Here is a 14,691-nt window from a genome sequence, read left to right on the forward strand (position 1 = left end):
CCCCTCCTCCCCGCCTCCCGCAAGATGGCGGCGAGCGCGGCGCGGGCTGGGGGTGGTTGAGGGCGGCAGGTATCGGCTCTTTCACATCATCCTCCTCTTCCCCTTGTTCTCCTCGTCTCGGACTGGAGCGGGCGCAGGGCTCGCCCCCGCGACGCCGTCCCCGCCGAGCGAGACTCGTCCCGTCAGGCCAGGCCCGCGCGCCGGGGCCCGGTGGGGCGCTGGAGCCCCGGAGCCCCCGGCGCAGCCCGCGCTGTGGCCCTGCTCGGGCGGGCCCTGGGTTTGAGGGGTCCCGGCCCTGGATGTGCCATCTCTGGGTGGCCTCATCCAGCTCCGTGGAGCTGCTGTTAGCTGTGCTGCTCCTAAGGATCCATTTTTTCATTGCTCTTAATGTATACTGTAGAAAATTAACCCCACCTCTTTCTAATAAGATCCGCAACGCTAGAATGTTAATAGCTGAGGCTTAATTGGCATCGAACAGCTGTATTGAACAGTGTTAACACTGTTAGCTTGTATATTTTCAGGAATATGTGAAGCTAGATCTAAGTAAGTGGAACTTTTCTTTGTGTCAGTCAATGAAACATTTTCTCCCCCATTCAGATTAGTTCTTTTGGAGAGTAAACACTTGGAGGGGAAAATGACATCGATTATTAAGTTGACTACGCTCTCGGGGGTGCAGGAGGAATCTGCCCTTTGCTATCTCTTGCAAGTAGATGAGTTTCGTTTTCTTTTGGACTGTGGCTGGGATGAAAACTTTTCTATGGATATTATTGATTCTCTGAGGAAGTAAGTAGTTCAGTTCATACACTTTTTTAAAATAGGTCTTGATCTCTCTTGAAAGTTTTCAAAATTCCTTGCAGTGATACAATGTATGGTGTTGCTAAATGCAAAATTTTTTTTGTTTTGTTTTGTTTTGCTTCTTGTATGTTATATGTGAAGGGAATCACACTGCTGAAACATTTCCCGCAAAAACTTGAGATTATTTCATGTCAGTCAGTCCAGTGAATTGTGTCTCTCAACTGTAATTCTCAACCGTTCCTTGTTTGTTTCGGCTTGGATTATTTGTTTTTTATTGTCATAAATGTGACAGTTTAGGGGAGACTGGCCTTGGCTCTCAACTAATTTAGAATAGTTTGCTAAGTTTTAGATGGGAGAGGAAGCCTTCGTGTATGTAGACTGAATACAAAGCAGTTCAACGCTTGGCTCTTGTTTCAAATTGAATAGACTGTGAGGAAAACGCCTTCTGTCAGGACACCAGCCCTGCAAAGGGAATAAAAACCTCTCCAAACCAGAATCCGTCTAGACTTTAATACTGAACTTCTGCGAATGTACAGCCAGGAGCTGTGTTGATTGCCAAGTTAGGACTGAAACATGGAAATTTGGGAAAGAAACTGAGCTTTTTGATACTAGTTTTATAGGATTGACACACTTGCAGTGTTTGAAACCTTTTAAGTGAGGATTGTTAGGTACGAAGGATAACGCATGAAATTTTTCAAGTGTCTTATCTGAGACGTGATTAGATGAAATTTCCTTTTTCATAACAGCCATCGAGAAGAATGTGTGTGCCCCACTTACAATGCAAGGGAACAAAAAGCTGTTAGTCCAGCGTCTATTTTCATTTGTTACATGTATTTTATGCCCTTAAGTTTTTCATTTTTGAAATGTAGAAAGGTTTAAGTCTGAGTTCTAATTTTATGCAACACTTTGCAAGGAAGAACAATGTTTTTAAGAGTAATAAAATCCCCAAAACTCATGTGCTGCTTTTCTTAAATGATATGTTTGATCTTTTCTATATTTAAAGATGTATATTTTGATTTGATCTTTATCCGTTTAAGGATTGTTGTGTTTTTGGTCCTGTTCCTTGGTCACTCTCATCAGAAGAAAAGGTGTAGTCTGTTTTTGGGTGTATAAGCAATTTGTAGCACATCTGTACTGATAATGTTTTTGGGTCCCTCAGTTAATTTACTTTCTGGTGTTCACCTCTATACTGAGGTTTTTTTCGTCAGGAGTTTGATGTGAAACTTATATCTTCAGATCTTAAAGTGATGCTTTCTGAAATCTCTTGTGTTTTTAAGTACTTGAACATTAGGAAACACGTGTAAGTTGTAATTATGATTTTTAAAACCGTCCCAAACCTTGAAGGGTTTAAATTACGTTGTTTGACATTCAGACTGTGTATGTTTTCTCAAAATAGCCCTAGCAGGAGATATACAAAACCATACAAAACTCCTTTCAATGGCTTTTGTTGGCCCTCTTTTTGCAGGCACGTACACCAGGTTGATGCTGTTCTTCTTTCCCACCCTGACCCTCTACACCTTGGTGCACTTCCATATGCAGTTGGAAAAATGGGGTTGAATTGTGCCATTTATGCAACTATTCCTGTATATAAAATGGGACAGATGTTTATGTATGATCTCTACCAGGTATGTTTCAGTTGATACTTTCATACACAACATCTTGGATATGGTGGAGTGTTTGAATGCTCTGTACCTCTTTGTTTGTTTCAGTCCCGCCATAATACTGAAGATTTCACACTCTTTACATTGGATGATGTAGATGCAGCCTTTGATAAGATACAACAGCTGAAGTTTTCTCAGATTGTGAATTTGAAAGGTAAAGTTATCACCAAAGCATCAAGAAATTACTTTTAGTGAAAGGCAACAGAGTAGTTAAGTGTTGAAGTAATTTTTAGAAGGTACTGAGTTCTGAAATACTGTGTGTTTTGCAGTGCTGATTTCATTAGCCTCACGTCAGTCTGTATCAATTGCCTCAGCAATTTTATTTAGAAATGGTTGGAATTTTCACTTTATATGGAAGAGGTCATGCCAAAGGATGTTTAGATGTTTGTCTCTCTTCTGTGTTTTTGTAACTTTTCTTGGAATTTACTGATGTCTATTAAGAGTATTTACTTACGTCTAGTGGCAGATACCTCAGAACTTTTCATAGCCAGTAACACAAGGGAAAGCTTTCTAGGGCAGGCTGCAGAGATGGAGTTATAGCACGTGCCTGATTTAATGAGGAGACCTTCAGTGGCTCAGACCATACTCAGTGTAGGGTATTGCTAGGACCTGTGACAACCTGCAGCTTTCCAGTTGTGTGAATGTAAAGATCAGAATAAAATAAAAACTCTGTTCTTGAACAGAGACACATACAGGCTGACCACCAGCAGTTTGTCTCTGAGGTGCACTATTTTACAGCTTCATGAGTAGTGCTGCCAAAATGCTTGCCTTCTTATTTGGAAAATAGAAAGAGGATGTTGTCCTTGAAAGACTTTTGTCCCCTTTTCAAGATAGTTGTGCAAGGCTATGTCTGCCCTGGCAATTTTTACATCTAAAGAGTAATTTCAGTGTACAACTTTAAAACTACCAACTTCTTTTATATTTAGTTTGAAGATATTTGAAAAGACTTGATGGAGGCATTTAAGAAGATAATATATGTTTAATTATTAATTACTACTGTGTACTTTATGCAGCAGAGTCAGTGAGTAATGGTTGTGGGTGGTCTCCTTTTAGTCTGACAAAGGCACAGGCTGGTATCAATGACAGGGAGCAACAGTGCATTTGAAAAATGCATTAGGTGCTGAAAAGTTCTGTCAGCCCTGACTGCAGCACATGAACACCTTTTCTGCTGTGGTTTGAATTGTGTGTTTATCATTCTGGAAAGCTTCCAGATTGTGTAATTAATACAATTTTTCTTAAGTACCTGAAAAGTGAGTGATATAGTAAACATTTAGTGTTGCCCCAGAGAGGATTCTGGCTTTCATCATTTTGCTTGCTTTCTTGTGATATGTTTTTTATATAATTTACTGTTATTTATGTCTATAGTTACAGCAGCTCTGCGGTGCCTCTGAGTATCAGTGGGAGGTGGAGAGAAGAGGTGATCTTTGCTTTAGTTTCTTTATTCTGGAGAAAATATCAAAGTGAATTGCAAAATGTTTTGACGTTACTGGTTAGATGGGAAAGACAGATATTTACTGCTTTTTTTTTCTCAGTAGTAATTTAAGCAGTCAGTTGTTTAAAGTTACTATCATCTCTTGTTCAAAGTAATGGATTTTAATATGTGTAATTAACCTAAAATACTGAAAACCTTTGTAGGCAAAGGACATGGTTTGTCAATCACACCATTACCAGCTGGTCACATGATAGGAGGCACAATTTGGAAGATTGTCAAGGATGGAGAGGAAGAAATTGTTTATGCCGTTGATTTCAACCACAAGAGGGAGATGTAAGTTCAACATAATAATGTAGAGTTCTTAGCTGAGTTGGGTGTGTATCATTTTGTGAGTGATAAAGAAGTGTGGAAGCATTTCCAGAAGTGCATTTCCAGTTCTAATAAGACACCTAATTTCATTTGCATCCAGATTAATCAGTTTGAAGCAAGCATTAGCATAGGTTTCTTTATTCCATTCATTTTTATTTATTTGTAAATTTGAAGCAGGAAGCATTTAGCAGCTGGGTAGTTTGGTTTCTGTACATGCAAATATCTGGAATCTATCTTTCTTATTTTTTCTTGTAAAATAGAAATGCAAAAAAGTGAGATTTTTCCTTTTTTCCACAGCCATCTGAATGGATGTTCCTTGGAAATGTTGAGCAGGCCTTCATTGCTTATTACAGATTCATTTAATGCTACTTATGTACAACCCAGGAGGAAGCAGAGGGATGAACAGCTGCTGAGTATGTATTGTTTGGGCTTCAAAAATGTCAGTAATGTGATTTATTAGCTACTATAAATTATTTTTCTGTGAGAAATTCATCAGCATCTAAACTTAAGAACCTTTATTAAAATGTAACAAGTTTTGAATTACTCTTTTCTGATGATACTGATCCTGTGAGTTAAATGTTTTCCTAACAACAATGAATGGTATTTGAAAACAGTGTATTTTACCCAGTGTCCTTAAATCTTTTCTGGGATTTTTAAATTACCTTCCTCAACACTTCCTTTTTTTTAAACTCCATTTTCTGTTGTCTTTTAATGAAAGAAATACCAAGGCAGGGAGATCTTCAGAGCTACTGAGAAAACTCCAACTCCCTTTAATTTTGGTGGAAGTGTGGATTTGGATCTCCTTTGAAGTTTCATTTGTTTCTGTGTTCAGTATACTTTAGAGTATGATTGCTAGTGTGATAAAACAAACAAAAAAAAATTCCCAGCCACACCACAAACCTTCTAACTTTGATTCAAAGTATAAGTAGGTTTTTGTTTTGTTTTTAATTCTTTTTAGCTAATGTTTTGGAGACATTACGAGGTGATGGAAATGTATTAATAGCCGTGGATACAGCAGGCAGAGTTCTGGAACTTGCTCAGCTTCTTGATCAGATCTGGAGAACAAAAGATGCAGGATTAGGAGTCTACTCTCTTGCACTTTTGAATAATGTTAGCTACAATGTAGTGGAGTTCTCTAAATCACAGGTTTGTTTTGATTTTAAAATCCAATTGTGAAGAGTAAAGGGACATTTATGCAAAAACTTTTCTTTTTAATGGTAAAAAATGGCAAAATACTGGGGGAATGTCCTTATTCTGTGGTGCGTGTTTCTGTCTCAACTCTTGATCAAGTAACGCAGCATCCAGTTGTGACAGTGGGCATGGTTCTTGATACTGATTTCTGTTTTTATGATAATACTTGTTAGCATAGTTTATAGTTGTTAAAAAAGAGAACTTAAAGTACTTATTTCAGTGTTGGTTATGCTCAACATTATTTCTGTACCTGCTGACAAATACTGAAGTAATCATGGGCATATTGCGTCCTGTACTTAACATCAAGCTTGTACTGCTGAAGAACTTGTATTTGTATAGATAACTTTCTCTAATACATATTTTAGGTTGAATGGATGAGTGACAAGTTGATGAGGTGCTTTGAAGACAAGAGAAACAACCCTTTTCAGTTCCGCCATCTCTCCTTATGTCACAGTCTGTCTGATCTGGCTCGAGTGCCTAGTCCAAAAGTTGTTCTTGCCAGTCAGCCTGACTTGGAGTGTGGGTTTTCTAGAGATCTTTTCATTCAATGGTGCCAGGATTCCAAAAACTCCATCATTTTAACTTATCGCACTACACCTGGAACATTAGCACGATTCCTGATTGATAATCCTGCTGAAAAAGTTATAGATATTGAGGTAAGAGTTGTCCCTACAGCTCCAGGTTTTTATTGTGGGCCATCTGGGCTCATGTGGGCAAAACTGAATTTAGTTTCTTTTTTGATCTTCTGGAAGTGCTTCTAGTAGTGGAGAAAAACCTGAAATCGGTATATTGCGTATTTATCAAATTGTGGATAAATTTACATAACAATAGGTCTCCAACTGAGAACTGCAAAATGCTTTTTCATGGTGTGGCATAATTAATAGAGCTGAGCATGAAGTCCCTTTTACATATTTATTTTTAGACAACTCTTTCCTTTGTGTTTCTCCTATAATAGAAAAAAAGTTTTCTTGCAGTTGATGTACAGATCAGCACATATGATGGGTTAGTCTTGCTAGAAATTCTCCAGGTTTGGTTGTGGGGACAATCAAGTCAAATTAGTATAATATATCCCAACAGAATTAGAAAGATAAGCAAATGCTGGGAATTAGGAGATAGTTCATTGCTATTCATGCTTCCAAATTGTTTTCAATAATCTGTGCACCTGTGTCTATCTCTTTCTAGGTTGTTAATTTATTGAAGTCCCCTGATTGCAGTGATAATTTCAATACTGATGATGATGCTTTATTTTGGTTTTAGATTGGTTTTAAGTAATCGAATTACAGTATTAGATTCTTATTAAAATTCAGTTTATTTAAAGTGACCTGTACTCAGAAAACAAGAAACAAATTCTAGCATTGTTTTGCCAGCTAGTATGACTTTGCTAGGTTCTTCTGGTTTGCTGTTAATGATAGAAAAATGATAAAAACCCACTGCTCATCTAAGAGTGTTTGCCTCACTGCTCATCTAAGAGTGTTTGCCTTTGCTTATTGAAGAGGTATTTCCTGAAGACATTTTCAGAAATTTTTGGAAAGCTTAATTGATTTTAATATTTTTAGAAATGCTTTCATTTAAAGTAGACTGTACAAATTGACCCTATCATGATGTTGACATTTTTGCCTTAGTCTTGTCTTGTATGTGACATACAATTTATACTTGCCTTTGGTACCTAAGGACAAATATTCTTGTCAGCAGCATTTAGGAGAAGTATTAAAGTTGTGTCAGCTACTCACAGTAACATTAATTTTAATTCTATCTGCAGTTGAGAAAACGTGTCAAGTTGGAAGGAAAAGAACTTGAGGAATACCTAGAAAAGGAGAAACTAAAGAAAGAAGCAGCTAAGAAGTTAGAGCAGTCTAAAGAGTAAGTATGTTTGCTCATTCTGCTGTTATGATCAGAGTTGAGATTTCTGTGTGATTATTCTGCTCCTTCAACTCTTTTCAGGCCTAAATGAAAATCAGAGTATCAGTAGACTTGTCTGAGCGCCCTGAGGAATCAAGAGGGGTTGTCTTTAATCTGTTGTTCCCATAGACCCATTTTCATTTGCCATTTGACTGAGCTCTTTCTCAGATACATAAACTGTCTTTGGCCTTGGTTAGTGTTATGTCACCTGTTATTTTCTATCAGTGTGTTTATGTAATATGAAACATGAAGAAAAAAAAGAAGTGCTAGGTTTTTTTGGGATGTCATTTCAGGGCAGATATTGATTCCAGTGATGAGAGTGATGCTGAAGAGGATATTGATCAGCCGACTTTACATAAGACCAAACATGATTTGATGATGAAAGGTGAAGGTAGCCGGAAAGGAAGCTTCTTCAAACAGGCAAAAAAATCTTACCCAATGTTTCCAGCTCCTGAAGAAAGAATTAAATGGGATGAATATGGTGAAATTATCAAGTATGTGGTGGTAATGCATGCTAACATAGTGGCTATGAAATAATCAAAGACTAGAAGGATTTCACCGTTTTTTGTCTTTCGCAGCATTGCTATATGCTCTTCAAACTGCTAAGTCTTTACAGAAAGCTTGTGATAAGGATTGAAGCTGCAGAGTGCTGATCCTTCACCTGTGTTCACACCTCTTGGGATATATTTTCACTGCAGGCTTTTTTTTTTAATCTTTTGAGATAGAAGATTTTAAATTATTTTAAGCTGACTTTCTTTTGCTTTAAATTTCACTTAATGTTAAATTGGTGAGGTGAGAAAACACTGTCCATCCTAACAAAATTTAGTGGTATTTGACAGCTTTACATAAGGAATACTTGCTAGAAATCCTCAGTTTGCTAGTATTTCCTAAGTTATTCAAGTTCTTTTTTTAAGATAGGAAGGTCGTATTTTCCAAATCAGCTCCGTTCAAGTACGGAAATATTTGGCAGGTGTAGTAAAATTGTTGGCAATAACAGTTACAAAAAAATCTTAGTAATAAAAATCAGCACTGTTTGTTTTTATATTAGGTAGTGCTTTGGTTTTACTCTAAAATGCAAAATGCCTTTCATTCTTTAGACCTGAGGATTTTCTAGTTCCAGAACTTCAAGCAACAGAAGAAGAAAAAAGCAAATTAGAGTCTGGTTTGACAAATGGAGAGGAGCCTATGGACCAGGATTTATCAGATGTTCCTACCAAGTGTATTTCTGCAACAGAATCCATGGAAATCAAGTGAGTAACTTTGTTCTTCTCCGTTCTGCGAGAACAGTGGCGTGGGTACAGTGCAAATTGGGTAAAAGGCTAGCTTGGATTTAAGAAAGTGGGAAAGAACTTGATTTTTGTTTATTTTTTTTTTCCCCAAGCTAAGTTGTATTTTTTACTAGTCTTTCTGGGAGCACAGAACAGTCTTATGGTTCTCCACTCTTAAGAAATTTGTATTGTTTCCTGTCTTATGGAGACAACTGGAAGAGACAGAAGAAATGATAAAATAGTATGTTAGCATAGATACTTAAATATGTTTTGTTAAAAGGATAGCATATTCAAATATGTTTATTTCATAGATAACTTAATTTTTTTGTTACCTTGTAGGTGAATTTTGTGAATATATAGTGTTAAATACACACATGCTAATAGTTGACAACTGTATTTTTCAGATCCATAATATACCTTGTGCTGATAGCTTTTGTTGATACACAATAATTAAAAAATATCTTAATGAAGTATTTTGGAACACTCAAAGGTTTAATCTTGTAAACTAAAACAGATTTTTCTTGGGTTTTTAATTGAAACTAGAGCCAGAGTTACATACATTGACTATGAAGGACGTTCAGATGGGGACTCAATTAAAAAAATTATTAACCAAATGAAACCAAGACAACTGGTCATTGTCCATGGACCACCTGAGGCCAGTCAGGACCTTGCAGAATGTTGCAGAGCTTTTGGTGGAAAAGATATTAAAGTTTACATGCCCAAACTTCATGAAACTGTAGATGCTACAAGTGAAACTCACATTTACCAGGTAAGGTACTGGAATTTAGATGTGTAACTACTGTGGACTGTAGTAGAGCTGTGTGAGCAGAATGTAGTTTGCCCTCTGTTCTTTAGGAGAGAAGTAGTACTACCTGTGAGTACAATTAGTTTTGTGCGGTCAAGGCATTAGTAGTGTTTTTTGGTTTTCTAGATAAACGTTCTCCTGAGGCTTATTATTCAGAAGTGTTTGAAAGTTTGAATGTGAGATCAGTGTGTTTTTACCAGAAGGGCAAAAGGCAATGTTTGTGTCCACGGGGCCATCAGTTTGCTTTATTGAAGTATTTACAAATTTATGATGCCTATATTTAGAATACCATTGTATACTAGCTGAAATTCAGAATTCTCTTTGGAATCTCAAATGGAGCCTCAAAGAGCTGGAATAAAAAATTCTTTATACTTAAATAGTACCTAAGAGTGAACATGTGAAATTAGGAGCAAGTTAATGGTAAAAACAAATAAGATACCTGTTCCCCCTAAAAACTTACTATGATGATTCTTGGAAAGTAAGGTTGTAATAATGTATTGCTGTGTTTTAGCCATGAAAATTAAATACAATATATTAAGTTCTAAATAAGAAAGCTGGAATAGCTTGTGTGAATTATGTGAAAGTTGTTTATGGTCCAAATTAAATTTTTGAGGTTGTTTAGAGGGAAGTCTCTCACAAACACTTTTTGCAGTAGTCCTTTATTCCTTTATTCTTTTAAAGTTAATAGAAAAACATTGGTTGAATTGTTGAAAGAGGTACTTCTGTTCCTTTCCAGAGAAAAATCTGTTACCCTCTAGAAAGCAGAAAATTTCAGTTATTATGAAATCATCTAGTTATGACAGCCTTAATACTGCGTGTTTTCTGCATGTGGTTTGTTGGTTGTTGGCTGGGGTTTTTTTGTTGTTTTTTAAGGCTGTGATAGTTGCTGGTGTGTAAAAAATGACCCAGGAGAAGTGCACTGGCAATGTTGAATTTGAAAGTAATAGATGTAAGTGCAGTGTCAGTGTCACAGTGTCATCTGAGTGGCTGTGCTGCACAGGGGTGGATAGCTGGTGGTTGTATCTTTCACACGGTTGCAGCCTTGATTGCACTGTGGGAATCATGGACTTTCTAATATGGATAACAATCTCTAAGAGTAGAGCTTTAAATAAAGATTAAAGTCGCAGACTCCACCAGAGGAATCATGGTAAGGGCACTTAAAAGTCTCCTATTTGGCAACATCCTTTCTTACAATAAGGTAGTAATTACAATTTTTTTGGAGGGTTGAAATTTTGAACTATTCATCAGTAACCTAAATGTATCTATAGGAACTTTCTGAACTTGCGAAGACCAACTGAGGAACAACTCAGCTGCAAAAAAGGTTTCTGTTTTTTTAAAGGAAATGATTGCTCTTGCTGTAAATTTAAGTCAGGTTTGCAGATTTGCAGATTCTTTTTTATTTTAGCCAAGATGAGAAAGGTGTTGATCTCTGCTCCTTTTTAAGTTGTGATATGAGTGTTACACATATTAAATTACAAAATATCTTGCCTTGGTGATAACCAGTTGCATCCTTTCTCTCCACAGGACTGCATGAATTAAACCCATTGGAAAGATGATAAGGAGAAACTCCCTAATCTTTAAAGCCTGAAGACCTCTGTATTTTCCCTGAAACTAATAGTACTTCTATTTTTCTGCAACCCAGGTCAGATTGAAAGATTCTCTTGTCAGCTCTCTTCAGTTCTGTAAAGCCAAGGATGCTGAGTTGGCTTGGATAGATGGTGTTCTGGACATGAGGGTTTCAAAAGTGGATACTGGAGTTATTTTGGAAGAGGGAGAGTTGAGAGAAGATGAGGACTTAGAGATGCAAGTGGATGTGCCTTCTTCAGACTCGAGTGTGATTGCACAGCAGAAGGCCATGAAAAGCCTCTTTGGTGATGATGACAAGGAGATGTGTGAGGAGAGCGAGATCATTCCTACTTTGGAACCTCTGCCACCTCATGAGGTACAGAAATTATGATGGTCTGGATTTCTTTTATGAAGACCTCTGTATTCAATTGTCTTTTTCTGGTGTTTGTAGGTTGATACTGCAATCTTACTCAAAGGAAACTGGGCTTTCATGTTTGGGTTTCTCTTTATTATACCCAGTGCTGTGCTTTGTTCAGCTTTTATGCTTTTCAGTAAGGGTGATCTTTTGCATCCATTAACAGTACCTAGCATACAGTGCCATGTATTTATGAAATAACATTTTAAGTAGTATATGTCATATCTGTAATCAGTACTTGCAGATAGAGAAATCAGTTGGTGTTAGTCACTTCTGGATTTTATTATGTTTTGTTGATGCTATGAAAAATACTTCATATACTTGAGATACAGATCTTTGACATTCATATGTCTGCTTCTATAGTAATGATTTGAGAGTTCATGAAATTTATCTTTTCTATAAATTTACCCTAACTCTTAAAATACTTCTCGTTTTAGGAGATACTATTTTATCTTTCTGTTGAATGATTCCAGTACCTTTTAATCCTAGAATTGCTTTTTAAGATTCTGTGTTTCACAGTCCTAAATGTAGTCTGTTCTGGGAGCTAGAGAACTGTGGAGACACCTCTAAAGTCTGTTCAGATTCATGACAACCATCATAACGCCCTGTACTGATAAGCAGTACAGCTCACTGCAGCTCGATCCCTGGCATAGCATGGCTTGGAAGGGGGATCTTCATTGTAGCTTTCTATTTGTCTTCAGTATGCAAGCAAAGGAAAACATTTGCGTTTTGTGACGGGTAACTTCTAAGGCTTTTCTGTTCTGAAGATGTTTCGCTGCAGGTGAACAGAAGTAGAACTAATTTAGAGTCCTGTAGTCTTGGCCACGCTGCTGCCTACGCAATAATGATATCTTTGGAAAAAATGGAAGGTGTTAAATAGAAGTAGTAAAAATGTGTGTGTTGTTTTGAAGGTTCTTGGACATCAGTCTGTGTTTATGAATGAGCCAAGACTGTCTGACTTCAAGCAGGTTCTCTTGCGGGAAGGTATACAAGCTGAATTTGTTGGAGGAGTGCTTGTGTGCAACAACCTGGTGGCTGTCCGCAGGGTAGGTGTTCTGTGTTTTAATCTCTTTGGCAAATAATATCATAAAAATACATATATTTCAGTAACAAATGAAAGATTATTTTAGTAATGAAAGAAGTTTTTCATTCGTGTAAAGATATTAAATTAAAACATGTCTTTTGTTTCAGACTGAAACAGGGCGTATTGGATTGGAAGGCTGCCTCTGCCAGGACTTCTATAGGATAAGAGACCTTTTATATGAGCAATATGCTATTGTCTAAGAAAAGTGCCGCAGAGGTGTTTTCTCTTGAACTTTTACAGACAATGGAGGTTTCTCCCAGTTCTGACTTTTTGTAGTTTTTTAATTTATACAGGGAAACCTAGTTCATAAAGAACAGTTAGCTGCCATGAACATGTAAGTAACTCTACTCTTGTTCATAAATCTGTTGGTACATTCCATGTAGTTGACTCTTAAACAGTTACAACTTGGCATCTCCCACATAACACATTATAAATGAGTTTATGATTATGAATGCTTCTCAGGAAAGGTTCAATTTGTCAGGGCACGTTTTGGTTTCACAGATTTCCTGTCAAAGAGTATGAAACATGTAAAAGTCACTCTTTTGTTCTAAAATAAGACTGGATGAAGAACTTTGGTTTCTTTGGTTTCATTTGTTTTGGTTTCTGTGTGGTTGTTTTTGGTTTCAGTTGCTTGGGGGTTTTTTTAGTAAGTTTGATTTGGGGAACAGTCTCAAATATTTTTCTCTTTTGTTTTTAAATTGAGTTTAGTTGAACTACATTAGTAACAGCCCACTTAAAGCTAGACTGCCTTAAGTTTCCCCAGTGTTAATCTGGCTGCATATTAATGCTGTATCTATTCCGTCTTACTGATTTGTTCTGAAACAGCATTTCATGTTGTAATCTGTAGGATAAAAAATTACTTGGGCAATTACTCTAAGAAGATTGGATGATATTTTCAGGCAGTTTAAAATGCAGTAATGATGTGTCAGAGTAACTTCTGCACAAAATTACAGAATTTGTAACTCCTAGCTATTGCAAAATTATGCCAATTGTAAAACCTTTTCTGAGTTCTGATTTTAATACTTTTCGAAGTCTAAAGCCTTTATTCATGCACTGCTGTTTGTTCAGAGTGCCATGAGCCAAGTTCAGGAAGATCTTTTCTCTTGAAATCTGAGTTCACGTGATGTATTTAATGATTTTGTGCCATGTTCTATTCTAGCTGACAGTGAGACTTATTGTAGCTGCTGATGCTAGGAGTTTACCTTACTTTTTAGGTAAGGATAAACACAGTTTTGAGTTCATTAATTTCTCAGAAATTAACTTATGAAAACAAATGGCCTCTCGAGTTTATTTAATCCTTTTCTCCCCTGTCCATGTGTGAAACACCAGCTTTGGCAATGGAGGGTTGTTTGGTTTTTACATAAAACAGCAATGTAATATATGCTCTTTGTGTGTATGCTTAAATAAAACCTTTTGAAAAAGTGGCAAAAATTAGCCCTGTGGGCTACCAATGGAAAGATAATTTACTTTGCAGTTCATTCTCCACAAAAGTTTGCTATCTGATCTACAGACTTTTCTGTTTAAAATACTAGCTTAAAAGTGAAGACTGTATTAAACGTTTGATAGAGCTGTATACTAGAAATGTAAAACACTTGAAAATATAATACTGAGTGAAAATGTATTTTCTTACACAAAATCTAGGGATAACTAGATAGCTCAGGATTGTGGGTTTTTTTCTTAACAGTCTAGAAAAATGTGTATTTCCCTTATATTGACAACCGGAGCTTCATAGAAATGGTTTTGTAGCAATGCTATGTAAATCTGTATGATACTGAATACTTGTTGCTGAATACTATTGAATTACTACTGTTGCTGATACTTGTGAACTTTTATAAAGTGAGGTACTTTGTACATAATCATATTGGCCTTAGGACTTTAACATTGAGGGCTTAGGATGGGAAGGGATCACATATGCCTGCATGGAATATACTAATAAAGAAAAAACACCTTAGGAGGTAGAAATAGTGCTGTTTTTAAAAAAAAGGATAAAGACAACACAGTGTGATCATAAACTTTTCTATCAGTTTTGTTTATTTTTCTAACCTACTGATACAAATTTGGCTAAGATCACAAAATTTTAGTGTTATCAGTCGCTTAATTCTAGTGTGTGCTGACAGAGAATCCCAAAGCAGTGCTATCACTGAGGAAAAGGCTCAAGTATAAGCAAAACAGCTGACTTCTTATTTTAGTCTATTCAGCAGGAGTG

General features: G+C 36.6%; 1 protein-coding gene across 1 annotated transcript; it reads left to right on the plus strand.

Annotated features, from left to right (window-relative positions):
* The first annotated feature begins 8 nt into the window (after positions 1–8).
* Positions 9–13,916, plus strand: CPSF2 (cleavage and polyadenylation specific factor 2). Its single transcript, XM_066188690.1, has 15 exons — positions 9–69; positions 598–783; positions 2,261–2,420; positions 2,505–2,610; positions 4,092–4,221; positions 4,555–4,670; positions 5,216–5,403; positions 5,814–6,104; positions 7,208–7,308; positions 7,641–7,841; positions 8,445–8,597; positions 9,159–9,384; positions 11,063–11,362; positions 12,313–12,447; positions 12,593–13,916. The coding sequence occupies exons 2-15, from the start codon at positions 635–637 to the stop codon at positions 12,683–12,685; spliced, it is 2,349 nt and encodes a 782-aa protein (XP_066044787.1). The 5' UTR covers positions 9–69; positions 598–634; the 3' UTR covers positions 12,686–13,916.
* The last annotated feature ends 775 nt before the right edge of the window (positions 13,917–14,691 follow it).

The sequence above is a fragment of the Chamaea fasciata genome, unplaced genomic scaffold (assembly GCF_029207755.1).
Source record: "Chamaea fasciata isolate MVZ Bird 193981 ecotype frontalis unplaced genomic scaffold, bChaFas1.0.hap1 SCAF_7, whole genome shotgun sequence".
NCBI lineage: Eukaryota > Metazoa > Chordata > Aves > Passeriformes > Sylviidae > Chamaea > Chamaea fasciata.